Consider the following 25,624-nt stretch of genomic DNA (forward strand, 5'->3'; position numbering starts at 1 on the left):
GCCTGGAAGTTCCTGTTTATCAGGCATACATAAATACAGAAAGAAACATGCCTTCCACCTCACAGGGAGCACCCACAGAAGCCCCTATATACTAGTGATGCAGTATGTGCACTCCAAATGTGTATCCTTGTATATCCGCTTCTACCTCGACCTGTTTTCAGCAACATTTTGATGTTGAATTTACACATAAGCATTAAGAATGTTGCAATAATGAAAATATGATCCTCAAGATGACGGGATGTAACTGTCGTTGTTTGGAGTATGACCAGCTGTTGCAAAAAAGTTTTCTAGATCAACAAAGTATTGGAAAATTTCAGGGAATACCATTTTTAAAGTCATGGAATTCATAAGGCTATTGCTCTGAAAACATATATAACTAGCTACACATTATTCATTAAAGGGTTAGTTCACCCAAAAATGAAAATTCTGTCAGTAATTACTCACCCTCATGTTGTTCCAACCCCGTAAGACCTTCGTTCATCTTCGGAACACAGCTGTCTCACTCCTCCATAGGCTTCTAAGGCATTATAACTTGCTGGCCCAGAAAAATGCATTAAAGACATCGTTAATATAGTCCAAGTGACTCCAGTGGCTCAATCTTAAGTTTATAAAGCGACGAGAATACTTTTTGTGGTAAAAACAAACAAAAATAATGACTTTATTCCACTATTCATTTCCTTCTCTCTGGGCCTCAAGTTTTTTCACGTAGTGTAACTGCGCAGCGCTTCTGTGTTGTACGTCACGCGCATCACACACATGACCAGCGTCGGCCAATAGTGAGCCTACGTGTGACGTACAACACAGACGCGCTGCACTAAAACACTACGTGAAAAAACTCGAGGCTCAGAGAGAAGGAAATAAATACTGTCTTACAGGGTTGGCACAACATGAGGGTGAGTAATTACTGACAGAATTTTCATTTTTGGGTGAACTAACCCTTTAAGTACTTTCAATTTGCATTTTCATTCCATAAATTCAGAGTTTCATTCCATATATTCAGAGTTTCATTCCAAATATTCACACTTTCATTTTATATATATATATATATATGGAATGGAACTCAGAATAGAATGAAACTTGAATATATTGAATGGAACTATATGGATTGAAACTTGAATATATGGAATGAGAGATTATATATATATATATATATATATATATATATATATATATATATATATATATAAATAATCTCTCATTCCATATATTCAAGTTTCAATCCATATATTCAGAGTTCCATTCAATATATTCAAGTTTCATTCTATTCTGAGTTCCATTCCATATATATATATATATATATATATGGAATGGAACTCAGAATAGAATGAAACTTGAATATATTGAATGGAACTATATGGATTGAAACTTGAATATATGGAATGAGAGATTATATATATATATATATATATATATAAAAATAATCTCTCATTCCATATATTCAAGTTTCAATCCATATATTCAGAGTTCCATTCAATATATTCAAGTTTCATTCTATTCTGAGTTCCATTCCATATATTCAAAATCTCATTCCATTTATTCAATGTTCATTCTTCAAACTCTCATTCCATGTATTCAGTTTCATTCCATATATTCACACTTTCATTATATATATATATATATATATATATATATATATATATATATATATATATATATATATATTCTGAGTTCCACCCTCATTCCATATATTCAGAGTTCCATTCAATGGCCCTCATTTATCAAAAGTGCGTACACCAAATTTCCAGCGTACACCCAAAACCACGGTGACTTTGAGATTTATCAATATGGACGTTGGTGTACGGCACGCTCAAATCCTACGCCAGCTCAGGAGGTGGTGTACATGTACGCACGTTTTGAGTTAGTGAGGAAATGCGCAGAAAAAACAATTCCTAACACCACAAAACGCACTGACAAACTAAAAGATATGATATATTATGACCCACTGTAAAAAAACAACAACATAGGGATGTTAACCGATGACCGTTTGACCGATGGTTGACCGTATCAACGTTAACCGATTAAAGTTGTAGGTAGTCGAAAAAAAAAAAAAAAAGTGATCTCTAAATTAGGCTATTATAGACAGTGGACTGAACGCTAGTTAGCCATCTCATTCCATGATCTTTTTGTGTGAAGTGATGAAATCCCTCACACTCAATTTTTCATAACTCGCCTGTTTGTACTTAATAAACCAATAAAAACATTTGGTTTTCTGTGTCGGCTGCAAAGATTAAGTCTGACTCGCGATCTTCGCAGTAGTGAACGCGCTGGAGAGAAATAGGCACATTTCATACGGATTACATCGTTTTTTTATTTTTTTTTTATGGTTCTGTTTAAAAGTAGAGATTTCTGTAGATAATAGATATATTTCAATTTTTTTGTAGGTGTGTGAGGTGAGTAGGCTACCTTATACGTTGAGTTTCAGTTCATGGATGATAGCTTAACGTTAGCTCCAGGCGCTGGCGCCTCCGTGTTGTGATTATCTCTGCTATTTACTTTTTATTTATTAAATCCAGAAAATTGGATAATGAAACACTGATTAAAATTAAGATACAATTAATACAAAACGAAATTCGCTTTAAAGAAAGGCTTTGTGCTTTCTGTTTGAGGTCTCTGTGAAAGTTTTAAAGCATGCCGCTTTCAGAGCGGTCGCATCCGTTATGGATAACTGTCACGTAACATTGTTTTTTCCTCATAAATGCGAACACGAAAAATAAAAGACAAAAGACTTTTTAAAAAAGACAACCATCCACAACTTTATAACACTCCAGGCAAAGTATACCTCTTTTTTTTTGTTCAGTAATGAAAGGCTTTCAATAACCAAAAAAGAATTCAGACTGACAAAATAATAAAAATGACATTCTTCTTCTTTTAAATAATAATAATAATAATAATAATAATACAAATAATGATAATAACGACATTCTTCTTCTAAATAACAATAAGCGTCATTAATAATAAAAATCATAATAATAAGAATAAGAATATTACAAATTGTCATGCAATTATATTAATGTGAATGAATGGTACTCCACATCACATCATCATCACTATTGTACACCACAATACATGTGACGTGATACGAAATTAAATGCTAATCGTTTTAAAACACGTGCTGTAAAATAATGCATTGTGATAGGTCATTTGCTCATCCAAGTTTCTCTTCTTTGCCGTCTTCCGTGTGTCCATGGCGTAAAATGAGGGCGTGGGGGAAGCGGAGACTTGAATATATAGGGGCGTGTTATTCTAATGACGATCGTTTTCAGCCGCGGCATTTATCAAGGGCAGGTATTGCGTACACCAGTGCTGCGTTCCAGTCCACTTTTAGACATGCACTTGCGAACTTCCCTAAGCACTTCCCCTCGGGGGAATCCGGCCGCCATTTTGAAGTGCGTTCCACTTCGTGAAGTGGACGAGGGAAGTTTAGATGGAGAGACCCTCGTTCCCTCGATTTTGACCGAGGGAGCGAGTCTGCTTCAAATGTACACTTCAGGCACCTATATGTCCCACAATGCAACACGATTGTGACGTTACCGTATATCTCGTCTAATCACCACTGTCGGTACAGGATCCGTTCCACCTGCACGATCCGTTTCACGCATGCGTAGTAGACGCAGTAGAAAACGCACATGCGCAAATGATAATTCTGTTTTGCGACGATTTACGACACTGCACGATCTGTTCCATGCATATTATTTTTAAAAAAGAAATGCATATTATGTTCCTTATTGTCTTCTGTAAACAACATTGACGTTGGGCTGTTTAATCCGGCCCGTCGACTATTTAAAAAATCGTCTTATGATCGCATTCATTTAGCCTTTTTCTTGCAATACTTTTTGCTATATACAGTATTGCATTGCATGTATTTGACAATCGGAATACCAGATATTTCATGCCATAACTAACAAATGTAAAAAAGGAAAAATGACATAAAAGCAGCTCATCATTCATTCAGCGCTGTTGTGGCTGCGGTGTGTGTGTCACGTAACAAGCAATGACGCGTCACCATGGAAACCAAACAGACAGCGACTTAGGGCGCATAGACTTGTTGTACGTTAATGTTTTTTCCTTTTTTGGAAACTCACTGAGAAAATTTTTTTTGGGTAACCGCTTGCACACCTGTTTAGTTTTTCCTTTGATTTTTCTGCTATTTAGTTTCTTTGCTCCTCTGGATTTGTGGATGTATCCTGACTGATTCCGTTTAACGACCTTTATCGCCCGGCTTTCGCTCTACTGTCTGCCATGTACAGAACCCGGTTTTGTTCATTAAATGTTCTGATCTGCCTTTGTTTTTTATGTTTTATTTTATTATACTTAAAATAAATTTGTATATTCGTTTATTTAGTTTTTTTCCACAAATGTATGACTTTTGGAAGTGCAAATTGATTGCCATATGCAGTTTTAATCAAGTTTAATTAACGTAGCCTTCTGTCATTTTTACTCTTCTAAGTGTACACTTGCAGGTGTTTTGTTTCTAATTGACTTTAATAAGGATACACAATATTTAAAGTATAGGCTATAATTATCTAACATCTGACTAATTAAAAATTAACCTCAAAACATAACATGCTAAATGGGGGATAACATTACACAAATATGCCGCAAGTTGTGCCATCGCATGCGTGGATCCGATAGTGTAGGAAAACCGTGACGTTTTCTACTACGTAATTACGCGCATGCGTGAAACGGATCGTGCAGATGGAACGGATCGTGTACCGACAACCACCACACACAGTCAACTCTATGATATATTAATTCTATTTTATTTTAATGTAAAACAACCCAAACACACCTATATACATTTGGATGCTGCATTAAACAAATTCTTAAAGGGAAAACAAATGTAAATAATAAATCAACTCCACAGCTGATTCCAAGTGATCAAGGGCTTAGGACGTTCCAATTCAGCCCATTGCAGTTTCCGCCAGTAGTGGGCACTCGCAATGACGTACATCCGAGTGAACGAGACGGAGGGAAGTTAGCAAGTGAAGGGCATGACAATTTTGGACTGGAACGCAGCACTGGATTTCAAAGGTACGCACAGCTTCATAAATCAGGCGGTGAGAGGAGTGTAAGCATAATCTTATGCCAACATATACGCCCGTTTCTACGCAAGAATGATAAATGAGGGCCAATATATTCAAGTTTCATTCTATTCTGAGCTCCACATTCAAACTCTCATTCCATTTATTCAGAGTTCTATTCAAAACATTCAGAGTTCCAATATATTCAAACTTCATAAAAAACAATAATTGAACGGCATGCCATAAAAAAATAAATAAAAATAAATATATATATATAGTTGTTCTAATCTGCTCATTAGCTCAGTAATCCTCATTTCCCTCCTGTTTGTCTCCATAGCCAATGATTTGAACAGGTTAGGTTCCTCAGCTTCCTTAGTTCATTGTTAATTAGCTCCTTAGTTCGTGTATATAGCTCAGTTTGAGTTCTTTGTCTGGTATTGTCTTTATGTGGTAGAGTGTGTTCATGCTCATTTTGATTCTCCTGTTCTCTCCTGCATTTTTATTAAAGACTTTGTATCAGCACTTCCTTCTGTGACTAGAACACACATCAGAATCATGACACATATATTGCAAATAGCTTAGTTTTAGTTAGCTACTTTTTATTAGTAACCTGTAATACAGCTGACTATTTTTGCTATAGGATCGAATTACTGTAGTTTGACTATTTAAATTATGAGCATCTTGTAGCTTGTAAACTCCCTCAACACTGGACAGAAACTCCCACATCCTTCATGCACTGAACGTACAGATTATCACCACTAGAGGGAGCTTTTGATCAATCTATGTTGGATGTTGGACTTTTAATATTTAAAGTTAAACATATTTTTTTTTTTTGGTTAAAAATATCATAATCCTTATACACTTAACATAGCAGCAGCCAAGGGAAGCTACTCATTTTAAAACTAGGAACATCTGCCAACCACTGAAGGACAAATTCAAGAGCCACTCAATAGTAAACCATTCATTTGTCTCATATTTACAATTACCACTGAGCTATTTTCAAATTTCACAAGCTTTTGGCTGGCTGGTAGCTGGTGCTAATTCCCGTCTGTGCCTAGCTGTGACATTAGGTGCTTTAGCTTATTTCACCTGTAGTATCTTTGCTCGTTGATGCCCGGAACATGTCTGTTATTTTGGAGCATTTTGCTGCCTCCTCCTCCATCTTTTTTTTCCTTTTAAGTCTGACCTTCTCAGCGCCACCTTTCCCTTTTCTTTTTTGTCTTTCCATCATTTAGACTCACTCACTGTTAACGTTAGACTTCCAAAATGTGACGAGGAAAAAAAGCGGTGTTCGATGGCTTTACGTCATAGGCCGACAGGCTATGCCATTCGGGGAGGGGCCGCTCACTGATCCCCCTATATTTGTGAAAATCCTAGACATGGCTGGACCTGCACTTCGTTAGTGCTTTCTGATTAGCCTGTGTCTCTATTGAAATAAGAGGCTGCTGCGGCCCGCCGTACGGGTTGAGCAGAGGCTGCACAGTTTGACCAGCGGGCCGCCGGATGGTGTTGCTAAGAACTTGCAATGCATATCTATTATCAGACCGACCCTCGCGGCCTCGAAACACCAGTCCCGACTCGAGTCCCGACTCTCCCGATTGCCACTCCGCTACTGATAGTTTTTGTAGAAAACTGCAAAATGAACCATGGCTTTAACATAATTTTCAGTAGAACTATAGTAACTATGGTTTTACTACAGTATCTATAGATTAACTACAGATTCAGTTATTTCTAACTCTTAAAAACTATGGGCTGTCAATAGAATAATCATAATTAATCTCATGATTTCTGTAAATGAACAATAATCAAATCACAAATGTAAAAAAAAAAAATTGTCAGTTATTACAACAAACAACATAAAACTCATCTTTGATCACAGGAATAAATTGCATTGTAAATTATAGAAAAAAAGTTATTATAAAATGTTGCAATATTTCAATATTTTTACTGTATTTATTCTCAAATAAATGCAGCATGGGTAAGCAGAAGAGATTTTCAGAAACTAAAAAAAATAAAAAATAAAAATAAAAAATAAAGTTATATAATTGTGATCGGGGACCTCAGTTTGTCTACAGTGATGACAGTTTATCTAATCTTTTAAAAAAAAGTTTGCTTGGGGTTCTATATACAGTATATAACCCTAAGATTCTTTACTCAACTACAAAGTTATTTAGGCTATATTGCTTTATTTATGTATTACATTATTCTGCTACATTTTTCAATTGGGATTTACATTGTTTGGTTGCATTTTAAAATTATTTTTTTTATTTTTTTTTTGCATTGAGAATGTTGCATTTAATATTTTAGCATTATTATTATCATTATTATTATTATTTTAGGAATTACTCAGTAAAAATTATAACAAACATAATGGCACATTTTAATCCTATGGTCTATTTTTCTTCTTGTCTTACTTGGCCTTCTGAGGATAAGTCTGCCCATGCTAAATCAAATCTTTACCTGCTACCCAGAATCGGGCCAATTGCGGCTGAGTGTCGGCTCACTCGGCTGTGTACTGGCAGCGGCTCACCAGAAGTGAACCAGCTCTGGCCCAGTAATAAATAATTTATTTCTGTCCTAATTAAGAAATAATTTTCTGTATATTTTTCTTTCTCTTTTCTGCATTTCACCTCTGCTGTAGCTTCTTTCCTTTTAATAAACCTGGCATTGTATAATAATATTGTTGGCTCTGTGACAAATTGTTTATGTTCCTAGATCCTTCCATGCTGATGCCCTGCACCACAGCAGTGTTGAAGCGGATCGAGTCTGCCATCTCAGAGGCGCTATGAACCCTAATGACTAGTAAGTAAAACCTCCAACATACACTAATGTCAAACAGACAGAGTGGGTGCAGTCTCGTGGGTAACTGGGTATTTCATTCATAATCAATAAAGAATATAAATATATAATAAATATAACATGAACAGTTAAAAATCACTTATAGTAAAATCACTTTGAGTATTTCTAAATAATTTTTTTAGTAATGTCAGTCTAAATACTCGGAGTTTAATATTCTTGCCTATATGAAAAGTAAAGTTCCAAGTCCAAGGTATAGACTGACCTGTGGTGAAATTTATCTTCCTTTTGTGAAGTTAACTTAAAGGAACAAGGCCAAGTTCCTCTTTTTATTGTTTGTGGAGGAAAGCAGCTTTGCCAGACGCAGCAAAAAAATACGTACATATCTGGAACATTCTGATGGTTTCACTCCTTCGAATGAAAGTACAGACTCATGTCGTTCCGGACCTAGGTGTGAATTTGTTCATCTTAATGTTGCCAGTTAACAAAATAAATCAATTGACACTGAACCATGTTTTAGATTTGCTTTATTTTTTTTCTTAATTAATTCAATCAACTGTTTAAATTTTCTTTGTTAAGATCTTCAATGCTTTGAACTGAATAGTTCAACAAATAACATTTTATAAAAGGTGCGTACACCAAATTTCCAGCGTACACCCAAAACCACGGTGACTTTGAGATGTATCAATATGGACGTTGGCGTACGGCACGCTCAAATCCTACGCCAGCTCAGGAGGTGGTGTACATGTACGCACGTTTTGAGTTAGTGTGGAAATGCGCAGAAAAACAATTCCTAACACCACAAAACGCACTGACAAACTAAAAGATATAATATATTATGACCCACTGTAAAAAAAAAAAACAATTATAAACTTCAGTGTTTATTTTTGTGCAACATGGCCTTCAATGTTTAATTTGTGTGACTTTACCAAAGCATTTGATTTGTAGGCATATGTATTCCTTCAGTTGCGAGCCTGTGCGCTTTACCTGACGTTTCAGGGTTAGGACTGGGTTCAGTAATGAAAGGCTTTCAATGACCAAAACATAATTCAGACTGACAAAATAATAAAAATGACATTATTCTTTTAAATAATAATAATAATAATAATACAAATAATAATAATAACGACATTCTTCTTTTAAATAACAATAAGCGTCATTAATAATAAAAATCATAATAATAATAAGAAGAATATTACAAATTGTCATGCAATTATTAATGTGAATGAATGGTACTCCACATCACATCACCATCACTATTGTACACCCCAATACATGTGACGTGATACGAAATTAAATGCTAATTGTTTCAAAACACGTGCTGTAAAATAATGCATTGTGATAGGTCATTTGCTCATCCAAACAGCTATTTAAACTGGATCCGTACACCAATTCTCATATTTTGTTTTTGTGGGCGCCTTTAATCCCACTCTTTAAACTCCCAAATAAAACAATTTTGTTTCTTTCCACTTCCCTGGTGATGGTCTCGATCTCCACGTCGGAGAAGTTTCTCTTCTTTGCCGTCTTCCGTGTGTCCATGGCGTAAAATGAGGGCGTGGGGGAAGCGGAGACTTGAATATATAGGGGCGTGTTATTCTAATGACGATCGTTTTCTGCCGCGGCATTTATCAAGGGCAGGTGTTGCGTACACCTGGATTTCAAAGGTACGCACAGCTTCATAAATCAGGCGGTGAGAGGAGTGTAAGCATAAACTTACGCCAACGCCCGTTTCTACGCAAGAATGATAAATGAGGGCCGATGTCACTACAATTATATTTTACTAAACTATAATTTAGTTAAATTAAATAACTATATTTATAACTAAATGAATAGTTCACAAAAAATATCTTCACAGAAAATTCTGTAAAAACTTAAAAGTAAAGTGTCAATTTCTCAGATTTCCAATTATTACGAATGTTGTGCTTTTAGGGGGCACACCTTTAACATTCATCTTAACCTATTTTCAGTATTATTTCAAGTCATTTTTCTCCATGTCATGCATCACTGCAATCTAATAAAAAAGCTAATAAAACAATTTCAACTCAAATTAATGTTTCATAATGTTTTAAAGTAATTTTATATTGTAGTGTGATATAATGATCAATAATGATAACACATTTTTGAGCATCTAAGCACATCTAGGCACTTTTTTTTTTTTACATCTGTAAACTATGACACATATACTTATATATCACAAACCAAACATACCCACAAATCAACTTAGGCAGTCATCTGAAAATGTGTTTATGATCATCTGTAACATTATCATGTATTCATAAAAGCTGTATTCTGCTGTTTTTGTGGTTCCTTGCAAACACATCAGCAAATTCTTCAAGATTCAAATTATTTGCACGCTTGGATTCAATACTTTGTTAGTGAGAGTTGCCGTAGTAGATCTCAGATGCGTCTTGACCAGTTTTAGAGTGGAGAAGCTCCTTTCACAAGAAGCTGTACTAATTGGAATTGCAACACAGATTTTGCAAAGTTTAAAGAGTTTAAATTTTTTTTTAAATAAACTAACTATAAGGTTCCATAAATGATGCCAGCTCCACTGTACTTGAGGGTCTCTGCATACCTTGTTTTATTTTCCTGTCTAGAATCCTTCTGAACTGATGTATTTCACGCCCCAAATCCTCAATATTTGAGCTATACATTCTACCCAAAGAAAAGAGGACATCCTCTTTGAGAAAGACATCACTTTTGGGATGTAGAGCTTGAATGCCATTCATAATGTTACAGTTCTGGGTAGAGAACCGTCTCGGAAAGCATTTGGTCTATTACTGGGTAAAAAAAAAAAGAAAAGAAAAAAAAGAAGCAGAACAGAAACCACCTTTACTTGCATCTGCCCTTCTCCCACCAGTTGTAGAGAGAACACAATGTCCACTAAATTGTGAACTTAGCTGTGTCTGCCTTTTTACACTTGGCTGAACTGAAATATTGCACTTTCCAGCTATATCTATCATTTCAGTCCAAAGGCCATCAAAAAAATGACTCATTTCTGTACTCAAGCAAGGTCTGAGTCAAGGCTTTAACTAAATCAACAGCCTTTGAAAGATCAAGTGATGCTGACTACAACATATCTGAAAGCAGTTTTGCTTCTCCAAAGATTTTACATAGTGTAACAAGATGCACAATGAATTAAGTCTAACTGTGCAAGTCTAACCTTGCGCTTCAACAGGCCTGTCACCATTGTGTTCCTCAACTCCTGCAGAACTCTCTTAATGGCAGGCAATCTATCTAAGGTATTACACAATGAAATGTAACTACATGCCCACCGAGTATCACTTAGTCTCTGAAGTTCTCTAGGAGCACCTTCAAACATTTCTCTTTGTACAGCAAGTCATTTTTTATGCACATGTGACCCAGACATGAACACATCTGTTAGCCTCAGGGATTGCTTTGTGTTGACTACAGTGAATGTAAAAAGCATGCTTTGCCACATCTTTAATTCGTGCCTGTACACCCGCATGCTTGCCACTCATAACATATGCGTCATCATAGGCTTGGCCTACTAAATTTTCTCTGTATTCTAGACCATGGCTTTCTAACGTGGATAATCTTTTCAGTAAGCCCAGCTGCGTCTACCCGATCAGCCGATTCAAAATGGAGAAAACTCTCCTATGATGGCTCCACTATAATAGTACCTGAGTATATCTGCTTCTTTTTTTTAATGTCTTGTGTTTCATCAGCCATAATACTGAAGACCTCACTCTGTTTTACTTCTATTATTTTTGTTCTAACCATGTCTGCCAAACAACTGAGAACTTCATTCTGAATTGCTTTGCTGGTGTACTTGGCATTATGGATAGAATTCAACCTTTTTTCACAGTTTTGTCATGTTTGGCAATTGTTTCCAAGATTGCTATGAAGTTACCCCTGTTGTCTGACTCTGCCGACTCATTGTGTCCTCTTTGAGCAATGTTCTGTGTGGCAGTTAGTAGTAGTACTTATAAGCTATTGTTTTCATATAATCCCAGTTGTCTTTGACAACTCAGCTGGACACAGTTCAGCCTCACTCTCAGCAGCCTCATCTCTTTTCTTCTCTTGCTCTAGATGTTCAGTGACCTCACTCTCCTGCTGTCTGCCTGCTCTCTCTCTCCAGATCTGCTGACCCTCTCTGAAACCAAATCACCTTGCTGATGGGCTCTCTTTTTATTCTGGACTTTCTTCTTTCTCTAAGCTTTCATGCACTTCTGACTCTTTTTCACAAGTCTTTACTGACCATGATCTTTATTTTTCTTAACCCTCTGGGGTCGGCAAACGCGCCGGTGCGCTTTGCTCGATTTTTTTCACATAGCAGGAAAATAGACTTAAAATACTTAAAATACGTCATTTTTGGTCATACAGACTTAAGAAATATGAAAAAAAGAAGCTGTAAATGTGTCCACTTACAATCGAAACAAAACATTGTGCTTTAGTAAAATAAAGAAACTAAACAGGATGTGCTTTCTGCCTCTCCGTCACCGTGAACTTTTTTTCTGGTGCACGTCTCTAAACTTAAACAAAACTCTGCGAATACTAGTTACACAGGCATGAGCTATATATCTTTATAATTATTAAAGTGTGTACTTTTAAATGATCTAATTCAAATTGAAAACAAAATATTCTCTGTTTATGTAATATATATGAGTGGTTCCCATTTCAGCTCATTATAGCTCATTAATGTGAACACGCCCACGGAGAGCGCGCGCTAGTCATTTGTTTCCAGGTATGACTATGTACTAAAAATGTGCGGTTGACTTTCATTTATATTTGGATTATATATATATATATATATATATTTGTCCTTGCATTCTTTCTTGTGTGACACACCTGAATGAAAGGCTCAGTATGCAGCTCATTATGCCGGTCATTGTCTTCTCAGGTGTGTATCACAGCATTATTCATGATCGTTTACGCCCATCCGCATATTGCCTTTCCAAACAAAAAGTGTCCTATAAAATTTAAATCAATGTATTGTCTTATGTGAATGATTAGGCAGGATGATTTTCAGATCATTTTGAAGCAAAAACTCTAGGCGACAACATCCATTAGTCAAAAGTCTTGTGGACACATATTTAGTATGTGTTTTGTGGCCTTATTTCAGAAACTTTAATTTTTTAGTTTTTTCAATAACCATGCATAAACATTATTCTCTCAAAAATACAAACATGTACATACATGTTGCTCACATATTATGGTAGCCCTGTTTGTGCTAAATAGAGTGTAATTACACCTTTGCCATTAATATGTTTATAAGCAACTGAAAAAAGCACAAATGTCAGGGCATGTCAGAACATCTCAAGGACCCCAAAAACACCTTAGACCCCAGAGGGTTACTAAAGAAGGACATTATGTCCAAAATATACTTATAAACATGAACCTCGTCTGAAAGGCAAAGGAGGAGGTGTTGCTGTAATTTATAGTAATATTTTCAAAACCACTAAGAAATCAAGTTTTAAATATACTTCTTTTGAAGTGTTGGTGCTTAATGTAAAAATATATAGGGCCCTATTTTAACGATCTGAAACGCAAGTGTCAAGAGCAAAGCGCAAGTAACTTTGTGGGCAGGTCTCGGGCGCTGTTGCTATTTTCCCGGCGGGATAAATGACTCTTGCGCCAGGCGCAAATCTAAAATGGGTTGGTCTGAAGTAGCTTCATTATTCATAGGTGTGGTTTGGGCGTAACATGAAATAAACCAATCAGAGCGTCATCTCACATTCCCTTTAAGAGCAGACACGCTTTTTACATAGCGGATTGCTATTGTAACGGCAGATTTGCCAGGCGCGCGCCAGGAGCGGTTCACAGCCAAGGAGAGCAACGCTCTCGTCACGGCCGTAAAAGAGAGAAGTTACATTGAAATGGAGAAACCCACCCAAATTAACTTCAGTTAAACAGGCATATGATAATTTGGGTAAATGTGTAAGCTAGATGTATGCTTTTATAATAAATTGTCTATCTATCTATCTATCTATCTATCTATCTATCTATCTATCTATCTATCTATCTATCGTAATAATGTATGATTTGCAAAAATGAAAACTGCTGCTTCTGTGTAGATGAGAGAATCAAAGTGTATGCGCGTTGTGCACACGCTACATTGATTATGGCCAAGCATGCACCCTTAAAATAGCATATGAATAACATGCGCAACGCGCCACTGACTTTAAACTATTTTTTCCTGGTTAGTGGCGCAATTGTTTTCTAAACCATCAAAATAGCATGAAGGAACGTTTGCGCCGGAACACGCCTCCTTTTTTGCGCTGAACCGCCCCCAGGAGCGCAAGTGTATTCCCTAGTTTAGCGACGTGCTTCTGTGGAGGGAAAAGCGCGCTTTGCGCGGGTGCAAAATAGGAATGATACATGCGTCGGTGTACAAAGTAAATTGCGCTGGGTGCAAGATAGGGCCCATAGTGTAAATGATAAATCACGTTTGAGATTTGTGCTGGCTACTGTATACAGGCCACCAGGGCACCATAAATACTTTATCAAAGAATTTGCGGACTTTCTATCAGAATTAATATTGACTGCAGATAAAGTACTAATTGTTGGTGCTTTTAATATACACATAGATAATGAAAAAGATGCATTGGGATTGACATTTAAAGACATTGTAAACTCAATTGGAGTTAGACAACACGTGTCAGGACCTACTCATTGTCGTAATCATACTCTAGATCTAATATTATCACATGGAATAAATGTTGATGCCGTTGAAATTCTGCAGCAGAGCGATGACATCTCAGATCATTATCTAGTCTTGTGTAAATTACATTTAGCCAAGGCTGCAGAGTCGACTCCGTGTTATAAATATGTGAGACCTATCACGTCTGCCTCTAAAGATTGCTTTATCAATAATCTTCCTAATCAGTTTCATCATCTTAGCATCCCGGATAGCTTAGAAGAACTTGATATTGCAACAGAAACTTTTAACTCTGTCTTTTCCAGCACTTTAGACACAGTTGCTCCTTTGCGCTTAAAGAAGATTAAAGAAAATAGTCCAACGCCGTGGTACAACGAGCACACTCGGCCCTTAAGAGAGCAGCCAGAAAAATGGAGCGCAACTGGAAGAAAACAAAACTATAGGTATTTCGGATTCCATGGAAGGAGAGCTCGATTACTTACAGAGAGGCCTTAAAAGATGCTAGATCTGCTTATTTTTCAACCCTATTAGAAGAAAATAAACATAATCCTAAGTATTTATTTGAAACGGTGGCTAAACTAACGAAAAAGAAAGCTTCAAGCCCAGAAGTTCCAAGCAGCACAGCAGTAATGACTTTATGAACTTCTTCACTTATAAGATTGATAATATCAGGGACAAAATGATAACTATGCAACCGTCTACTACAGTATCGCATCAGGCAGTGCATTGCAGTTTCCTTGAGGAAAAATTTGATTCATTTATTGCTATAGGAGAGGAAGAATTTACTAAACTCGTTAAATCATCTAAATCGACAACATGTACAGTATGTTAGACCCTATACCGACTAAGCTACTGAAAGAGATGCTTCCAGAGGTCATAGATCCAGATAAATCCTACTTATCTGACCGTTATCAGTTTGTAGCAGTAAATGAAGAGATGTCTCATCGATCACAAGTTCAGTATGGCATACCACAAGGCTCAGTACTAGGACCGCTGCTGTTCTATCTGTACATGCTACCATTAGGAGATATCATTAGGAAGCATGGAATTAGCTTCCACTGTTATGCCGACGATACTCAGCTGTATATTTCTTCAAAACCTGATGAAACTTACCAATTCACAAAATTAACGGAATGCATAGCTGATATAAAAAACTGGATGACTAGTAATTTCCTACTACTAAGTTCTGAAAAAAACAGAGATTCTAATTATTGGACAAAAAACTTCCTCACGTAATAACCTAGAATACTGTCTAACACTTGATGGCTGCTTTGTCAAGTCTTCATCGTCGGTTAGGAACCTGGTTGTGCTTTTTGATACCAACCTTTCATTTGAAAGTCACGTGTCTAGTATCTGTAAAACCACATTTTTCCATCTTAAAAATATATCTAAATTACGTCAAATGCTCTCATTGACAAATGCAGAACAATTAGTTCATGCGTTCATGACCTCAAGGCTAGATTATAGTAATGCTCTACTGGGTGGTTGCCCTGCACGCTTAATAAACAAACTACAGCTAGTCCAAAAAGCAGAAGCTCGAGTTCTTACCAGAACCAGGAAGTATGACCATATTAGCCTGGTTCTGTCAACACTGCATTGGCTGCCTATTAAACATCGTATACATTTTAAAATATTGCTTATTACTTACAAAGCACTAAATGGTTTAGCTCCACAGTACTTGAGCGAGCTCTTAACGCATTATAGTCCTTCACGCCTATTGCGATCTGAAAATTCCGGCCAGTTGATAATACCTAGAATATCAAAATCAACTGCTGGCGGTAGATCCTTTTCCTATTTAGCACCAAAACTTTGGAACAGTCTTCCTAACATTGTCCGGGAAGCAGACACACTCTGTCAGTTCAAAGCCAGATTAAATGGACAATGTGTAACTTTTTAGGTATTTTATTATCTAAAATGAATATTTTTATTCATAAATATGTCCTCAATGGTGTACAAATACCTCTGCAAATTATCGGACTTATCCTCGTAAACGAAGAATTTATTATCTTTATATACATAGGACGGGTAGGTCCACGGAGGCTTCCATGTAGTTCCGCCATCTTGAAAAACTATAATAGCAGAGAGGAACAAAAAGTAATAGGCCAACGTGTTTCCACAACGCATTTTCGTTCAGAGCCAGCATCACATGACTGAAACCAGCAGAAGCGGACGAGCAGAGCAGTGAGAGGCGTTTGTCACTGCCCCGGCAAGTTTAAAAGGCTGCACTGTACGGTTATTTATAATGGAGGAGTCCATACATATGCTGAGTCACAGGATAAGGAGTCCTCGTCGTCGAAAAGTCCAAAATAGACCGTAAAAGGAAACGTGAACGGAGATTACAAAAAAAACAAGGGTTAATGTCGGGATAGCTTTTTCCAGGTGGACAGAGCTAATGCAGGAGAAAGCTTTCAAAAGAGACGTTGAAGTTGCCTGCTTTCTTCTCGACAGGCAAGTCAATGTTACGTTCTTAATTACAAGCTTTTTTTCATTGCTTGGTTGTGTACTTTATTATATAATACAGGGCCGAGGGAAGTGGGATGCAGCACTCCCTGTTTTCACAGAATTGTAAATGCAACGCATATGTTTGTTCATTAACATTTAATCGTTTTTAGCATTTAGTCATTTATTTGTAATTAACACTTTAAGTGGGCTATTTAAAAAGTGTGAATTTATATGTTAGATTATGTTTTTAAAACATACGCGCTGAGTGTTATGTAATATTGTGTGTGCGTCGAAAGAATTTGTCCGCAGCTAAAAAAAAGTCCAGTGCCACTGCCAGTTTTGTGTTCATTTCTATTTCCTGTCGCTGTGCAGCCTCTTTTATTGTAGGCTATATGACACTGTAAACAGCCCAATAACCCTTTTCTTTAAACTAAAGGATTAATTTATGTCCCGTTGACCGGTCCATTGCATTACGAATAAAAGCAGAATCAATAAAGTCAAAAAATGTGATGTGAAGTCCGGTTTGAGTGTGTGCGCTGTTTGAACGAATGTTCTCACTGATAGGCTACGCTTGTGTGATTCGCGGAGTTTTGACGAGTTTTATAGTCTTGATATTGTTTCTTATTCAAAAGTGGTGACGACAATTGAAATAACAAACCTGTTCACCCGAAGGAAAACTCGAAGTGCTATTAGAACATCCTGTCATAGCTTTTTTGGTACATAACGGCTACCGTAGATGCAACACGCATTTGAAAAAGCGAGGTGCTGAAGAGCACAATTTTTTTTAATGCAAAATACATTATCACCACTAGATGGGAGAAATTCCTACACAATGTCCCTTTAAAGACACATCTCTTTGACCTAGCATTCACATAACACATTATAGACTTCTATAATTCAATGTTAGGCTGCATAGATTAGGTTAGCCGGAACCGGGAACACTTCCCATAAATCTGCAGTCCTGTTGCCCTATATTTCTGTTAAATCATTTTAAAAAGGGGAGATGTAATGATATGATAAGATCTCCAGGACACAAGAGGGCGCTGTTGTATAATGAACGTTCACAGACTAGTAGTTGCTGTACGGGATGTTATCGGTTTAATTAAAGGGATACTTCATTAAAGGGAAATATCAGTAACCAGACAGTTTCTGGTCCCATTGACTTCCATAGTAGGAAAAAAATATACCATGGAAGTCAATGGTACCAGAAACTGTCTGGTTACTGATATTCTTCTAAATATCGTCCTTTCTGTTCAGCAGAAGAAATAAATTCATTCAGGTTTGAAACAACATGAGGGTGAGTATATGATGACAGAATTTTCATTTTAAAGTGGAGTATCCCTTTAAAACATTACAGTCTAGCACTCAATGGAGTAAGTCACATTCTCATTGCACAAACCAAACAGGAAGTGAGGCTAGAAGCACTGGTAACTGAAAACACATTTTTATTTTTACAATTTTGGTTTTCTAGATAACCCCCTTGTTTGAGTTAAAAGATAAAATGTATTTTCTTTTTTGTGTGAAATGGCTCTTGAACTAGAACTTTTGTATTGGTTATGTGTGCAATATTACTTTATTCAGTGTGATGTTTGACAATGTTCAGTTTATGTTTTGAAAATTAGTTGTTTTAATTAAATGAGTTTTAATAGTCAAAATCTCTCTCTCTCAGTTTGTTTCAGTTTTAAGGTGCTTTATTGTCTCTCTCTCTCTCTCTCTCTCTCTCTCTCTCTCTCTCTCTCTCTCTCTCTCTCTCTCTCTCTCTCTCTCTCTCTCTCTCTCTCTCTCTCTGATCTACCACAATCTCTAAATGACTAAGCTACTCTCACAAAACGTTCATTTCAGAAGAGACTTTTTTTGACACTCTCACGGGAGGATATCATGCACCTTCTTAAAATGGATGGAATAACTGGACTTTTTCATTCTGTGATTTTGTTATTTGCTTTTGGTAAGTTGACATGTTTAAGACAATCTTGTTACCTTTATTTATTTTTTTTAAATGAATGCTTGGTTTAACCTGTTATTTGTATTTCATTAGACATATTGTTTTCTGTCCTATTATAAACTCTTATTTTGTGGTATATTAGTGTGATTAAAAATAGCTTGTGTTTTAGATTACACTTAAATCTAATCAAATTCTATCGTCCAATAAAGAACAGGTGTTTGTTCCTTATCAGTTTATTACATTTCTCATCTAAAAGTAGGTGCGTTATAATTTTTTTCCCAACATTTCATATTTCCAAATTCAGAGTTTTATATTTAAAACATTAATCTCATAACATTATTAATGCAACTGTAATTGCAGTGCAAATGCATAAATACTACATCTAAATGTCACTTCATACAGCTTCTGTGCTACTGTGCAGTGCTAAAATGAATTTTGTTTACACTTATTTTATTTGCTTGGTAACTAGAGCCAGTTATATATTCTCATTAATGAAGTATTCAGAGGAAAATCTTGTCTGTTTTCATCTACATCTATGTATTCATAAAAGTTTGATTCATTTTGTAGATTTGAATTATAAACACAATATTGCATGGTATCACGATGCTACTTGGTATCATGATACTTCAGCTGGTATAGTATCGTAAGACATGTTTATGGCATAACTTAGTATACAAAACTATCTTACTGCCAGAGGGGAACCAGGGCCCTCCAGGTGTCACGGTTGCAATCCAACACGAATGACAAATTCCCTTCACTTTACTTGCATTTTGGCAAAGCTCTACAAACAAGGGCTCTTTTCAAAGTTGAAAACCTCATCAAACTCAGAAGTCTCCCCATCTCAGCTGCTTCATCGGAAAGAACATTGTCCGCTCTCCTCCGTCTGAAGACATGGTTACCCACAACCATGACGCAAAAAAGATTGTGATTTGACTGCATACATATTACCTGTGTGTTTATGTGTTTGTTTGTTTAATTAATAACCTTGTGACAACACAATTAAACAAAGATTGTGTCTGTAACTTTACTGACTTAGTGACCATGCACATTTGTTGCTTTCTGCATGATAGTTACATTTTTCCCAATCATAAATTTAATATGGTCTGTTAAATTGAATCGGCTGCTATGCCAGTCTAATGAAATTATTATTATGATTATTATTATCAACATTGCTTGTTTGTGGTGATGGATTCCAAAATGCCACGATCGCTGTTCACTGTCTATGATGTGTAATGGCCCTATTTTAACGATCTGAAACGCAAGTATCAAGCGCGAAACGCAAGTAACTTTGTGGGCGGGTCTTGGGCGCTGTTGCTATTATACCGGCGGGATAAATGACTCTTGCGCCCGACGCAAATCTAAAATGGGTTGGTCTGAAGTAGCTTCATTATTCATAGGTGTGGTTTGGGTGTAACGTGAAATAAACCAATCAGAGCGTCATCTCACATTCCCTTTAAGAGCAGGCGCGCTTGTTCCATGGCGGATTGCTATTATAACGGCAGATTTGCCAGGCACACGCCAGGAGCGGTTCACAGCCGAGGAGACCGACGTTCTCGTCAGGGCCGTAAAAGACAGAGAAGTGACATCGTATGGGGATGGAGAAACCCAAATTATCTTCGGTTAAACAGGCGTATAAAAATGTGGGTAAATGTGTAAGCTAGATTTATGCCTATTTTTTCACATCTTCATGGACACAACAATGATTTCACTCGTGTGTTAATATTTTTCCTTGTAATAATGTATGGTTTTCTAAAAATGAGAACTTCTGCGTCTGTGTAGATGAGATAAGCAAAGTGTATGCGCGTTGTGCACACGCTACATTGATTATGGCCAAGCATGCGCCCTTAAAATAGCATCTGAATAACATGCGCAACGCGCCACTGACTTTAGACTAGGTTTCTCCTGGTTAGCGCCGGAATTGTTTTCTAAACCTGCAAAATAGCACCAGGGAACGTTTGCGCCGGAACACGCCTCCTCTTTGCGCTGAACCGCCCCCGGAAGCGCAAATGCATTTCCTAGTTTACCGACGTGCGTCTGTGGAGGGAAAAGTCCGCTGTGCGCAGGTGCAAAATAGGGATGATACATGCGTCTGTGTACAAAGTCAATTGTGCTGGGTGCAAGATAGGGCCCTTTGTGTCTGTTGCTAATGTGCTTTGGTCTGAGCGCTGTCGTGATGTGTTGGCTTACATTGCATTTTTGGGGTTTTGTGGCCAGTTGTCACCATATTACGCTGAAATGACACACGATTGTGTGGTGATTGTGTCTCACGCTCACTCTGATGTTTGCTTGTTGCCTTTATTGTCAAAGTTAACACTATTATAGAAGAGGACACAGTAAGCTATAGGCTGATTTTAGGCTGAGTTTACTTTTTTACCGACAAGAGGGGGAGAGGGCCAAGGTTTGAAAGACATTGTTCGCTGCTGATTCCTGCAAATCAGAGGCTGCAGTTGGAGAACACTGAGGGAGAACACAGGGAATATATACATGGGACAGGCAAAGAACCTTAACAAGATAATTAACTACACAAAGCTGAACCAAATTAACTAATGATGAATGTGATGTTGGAAACAAGGAGAGGCAGGAAACTGAACACAATGAACACATAATGAAGACCAAAAACAAACTGACATAAGCAGTTCAGGGGGCCAGGGCGAAGCCGGCAGTTCAGGAGACCAGGGCGTTGCTGGAAGTTTGGGGGACCAGGGCGGTGCCGGCAGTTCAGGGGGCCAGGGCGGAGCCGGCAGTTCAGAGGACCAGGGCGGTGCCAGCAGTTCAGGAGACCAGGGCGTTGCTGGCAGTTTGGGGGACCAGGGCGGTGCCGGCAGTTCAGGGGCCCAGGGCGAAGCTGGCAGTTCAGTGACCCAGGGCGGTGCCAGCAGTTCAGGAGACCAGGGCGTTGCTGGCAGTTTGAGGGACCAGGGCGGAGCCATCAGTTCAGGGGGCCAAGGAAGGCTGCAGTTCAGGGGGCCATGGCGTTGCTGGCATTTTGGGGGGGCAGGGCGGAGCTGGCAGTTCAGGGGCCAATGGCCGGCAGTTCAGTGGCCAAGGCGGAGCCGGCAGTTCAGGGGGCCAGGGCGAAGCTGGAAGTTCAGGGGGCCAGGGCAAAGCCGGCAGTTCAAGGGGCCAGGGCAGAGCCGGCAGTTCAGCGGGCCAGGGCGGAGCCGGCAGTTCAGAGGGCCAGGGCGGTGCCAGCAGTTCAGGGGGCCAAGGAAGGCGGCAGTTCAGGGGCCATGGCGTTGCTGGCATTTTGGGGGGGCAGGGCGGAGCTGGCAGTTCAGGGGCCAATGGCCGGCGGTTCAGTGGCCAAGGCGGAGCCGGCAGTTCAGGGGGCCAGGGCGAGCCAGGGCTCGCCCCGCGGCAGCCATCTTTGGACGAGACTCTAGAACGGCGGCCATCTTGGGACGAGATTCTGGAATGGCGGAGGCCATCTTGGGACGAGGCTCTGGAAGAGCGGCGGCCAATCTTAGGAAAAGGCTCTGGAAAGGACACGAGTTTACCATCGCTGTTTAGGGGCCCGAAACCTGAGGGGCCAGTTATCATTAATGTCAGACAGTCCAGATGCATTAAAAACTCATTGTCCGGAGTTTTACGTCATCAATCAATGTCACGTTTGTTCACAGTGAACTGCATTACACGCGGGATTGAAATTGTACAGTGTGTGTCATGGAGTCACTATATCAGCATGCTCCCCCCACTCGTTCACTCTCCCCGGAATTCTGATTCACTGCACCTGCACATCATCATCAGCACACACTATAAAGAGGCACTTCTCCTTCACTTCCTTGTCTGGTCTCGGCCTTACGTACAGTGACCCAGGATTTCCACCAACTGCGGAACGGCTGCGGATCGGCTCCGCTGCGTGTCGGCTCTGTGCTCCGCTGTCCTTCAATACCCACCAGGTCTGGATTTGTTGCTGAACGGCCGTGGCCATGACAGACAGCTGAAGTCACGAGGACCCACGAGATCTCGCAAATTCACATATGATCGCGCTATATGTGCTGAATTGCTGCGGAGCTCTCCGGCATCCGGCAAAAATAGAAGCTCTGCATATCTGCTCCGGAGGGTTGCGGATCGCCGGAGTCGGAACACAGCCGTTCCGCAGTCAGTGAAAATACACACATTGACTTTAATGGAAACCTATTGACTCCGCCGCCGTTCCGGAGCGGATCCGCAGCCGTTCTGCAGTTGGTGGAAATTAGGGGTTACAGACTCTACCGATACCTACCCGTGATTACCTGCCTCAAGGATTCCTAAACCGAACTCCGTCTTCTATCATCCGTCATCTGTCTTCCGCCTTCAGCCTGCCGTATCCTCTACGACCATCTACAATCAAGAAACCAAGATTAACACTCAGCTAAGTTCATCATTCAACTCTGATTCTCTGCCTCGTACTCACCAGTAGTGATGTGACATTTGAACCGAGGCGTCGGAGCTTGTGTCGAGAAAAAATGGGCATGCCAGATGAAGCCGCGATTCGAGGCTTGTGTTGTTAACGTGAAAATCACGTGACTAATGACAAACGAGGCCTCGGTTTGTGTGGATACGTCTTCGGTTCGGTCTGAGTGTCGCTCCCGGATAAAGGTGGTTCGAAACTCGCGCCTCCTTGTGGGTGTTGTCAGGAGTAGTAGAAGCAGTTGTAGTAGTGTCAGAGTCAGAGAGTTAGATAACTATCATTGTCATTGTCGTTATTGTGTCATATACTGTATGTGTTAGGGCTGTATATTATTACATTATATCAAGTTAGAATAGTTATAGTATATTGTTATTATTAATTATAGTAGGCATAGCTATATTATAGTCTTGTTATATTAATTAGATAAGATTATTTGGATTGCTTTGGATTTTTGGATCTGGATTGAACTGCTTTTTGATTTGTTTGCTTTTTGTGACCTCTTCCTTTTTCCTGGTAATGGAGCCAGCAAGAAAGAGGAAATCCTCCCCTGTCTGGGCTCAACAGAAGCATCAGGATCCTCATTTATACCAGCTGGCACTAGCATTTTTATGTTCCCCTGCATCCTCTGTGGCTGGAGAGGCATTGTCCAAGAAGAGGAATCGTCTAAACCCCAACACACTTGAAAAAATTCCCCAGTCCCATAAGCACAACACTGCACTAAAACTAGTAACAGTTCACTGCACAAAACCCCCCAGAAACAATTCTTAACTTTTCCCACCCCAGACTATTCTGTTGCAGTTTACTTTATTACACTCCCTCCACCATAAGCACTGCACTCAACACAGTCTCACTTTTGCTGTTCATACTGTCACTATCCAAACAATTTATGAATAATTAATTAATTGTGTGTGTGACAGTTGTCTCTGCACAAGTAAATTCAGACAGAGAAAGATACATATGTTAAGATATACAGAGGTATTGCTGTATTTCCTTTCTTCATGCTCTACTGTATATGTGAGAAATCTTGTCTTTTTCTATTAGTGGCGGTCAACGACGGCCGTGTGGTGAAGGTGCCAGTCGGTCCTCTGATGCATGTCGAGGGACAGGCCGTCTCCATCCGCTGCAATGTGTCCGACTACCAGGGGCCCCGGGACCAGGATTTCGAGTGGTCCATGATCCAGTCTGGTGATAAATCACTCAATCTCATCTCCACCTTTGACGATAGCTTCATAGACCCCACAGTGAGGGACCGGGTCAACAGCAGGGACATCAGCTATAAGAAGCTGGGCGATGATTCAGTGGAGCTCAGGTTCAAGAAGGTGCGAGCGACAGACAGCGGTGTGTATCGCTGCAGCACCCCGAGCACAGACTCCGTCATCAGCGGGAACTACCATGCCGATGTGGAGCTCAAAGGTGAGTCAAGATTTAATTACAGTTACAACCAGGGGCATCGCTAGTTTTTTTTTTGACAGGGTTTATTTTCTAAACCGAAATTCTGGATGCACTTGGCCGAAAACCGAAAATGACATTTAAAAAAAAAGTATTATTCATTTATTTTTCAAGACTTTTTCATTAAATACAATAATTTAATTAATTGAAATAAACAATAAATAAAATAACCACACTTTTATTTAAAGTAGCACACAAAATTTGGACAGAAAATAGGCCTATATTAAAATTATATTAAATATCAATATATTAAAATCAATATATAAATATATTACATAAACAGATTCAACAGATTTATTTTTTGACCAATTATCAAAATAAAGTAGTCCTACAAAGCTATTATTTATCAGAGCATGTGAGCAGATAGCAGGGAGTGGATCAGTGAACGATTTAATGCTATCTGCTCACATGCTCTGATAATAATAGCTTTGTTGGACTACTTTATTTTGATAATTGGTCAAAAAGTAAACACTTGTTGCACGTTAATGTTTTTTCTTTTTTTGGAAATGCACAGAGAAAACATTTTTGTAACCCTCGCACACCTGTTTATTTTAATCCTTTGATTTGTCGTCTCATTCGTTTCTTTGCTAGATTTTCTCATGTCTGCTCATGCTAAGTTAACGTTAGTCACTCCCTGTTCTCTTACGAGAGTACTCTCGTGTTGCGTAAGCTAGCTTACGCTACGGGAAAATCCCTTTTCTCGAGAATACTGAAGCCAAAAAATGATCCTTAATTTTGCATTAATTTAAAACGCATTGCTGCATAAGCAGACCTAGGCGAGGCAGCTCACGCGCCTATTGGTTGCTCTGCAGCAACTGCTGCAACCTATCGAGGGACTGCCTGTGACAAAGCACCAATGAGGGCGCGGGTGCCACGTCACGTCCCGCCAGAATGGGCGTGGCTTAAGGCTATATAGCAGAGTCCAGATAGGTTGTTCTTTGATTTTTCATCTCTTCAGC

At 38.8% G+C, this 25,624-nt stretch overlaps 1 protein-coding gene across 2 annotated transcripts in view; it reads left to right on the forward strand.

Annotated features, from left to right (window-relative positions):
* The first annotated feature begins 18,678 nt into the window (after window positions 1-18,678).
* The window catches only part of LOC309503448 (prostaglandin F2 receptor negative regulator-like), a 46,512-nt gene continuing 39,566 nt past the window's right edge, over window positions 18,679-25,624 (forward strand). For both annotated transcript variants that reach the window (XM_082176281.1, XM_082176280.1), the window contains exons 1-2: window positions 18,679-18,826; window positions 24,258-24,629. In XM_082176281.1, coding sequence (XP_082032407.1) covers window positions 18,760-18,826; window positions 24,258-24,629 — 439 coding nt within the window. In that variant the 5' untranslated portion in view covers window positions 18,679-18,759. The remainder of the gene's footprint in view (window positions 18,827-24,257; window positions 24,630-25,624) is intronic.

The sequence above is a fragment of the Leuciscus leuciscus genome, assembly GCF_965113295.1.
Source record: "Leuciscus leuciscus genome assembly, chromosome: 7".
NCBI classification, from domain to species: domain Eukaryota; kingdom Metazoa; phylum Chordata; class Actinopteri; order Cypriniformes; family Leuciscidae; genus Leuciscus; species Leuciscus leuciscus.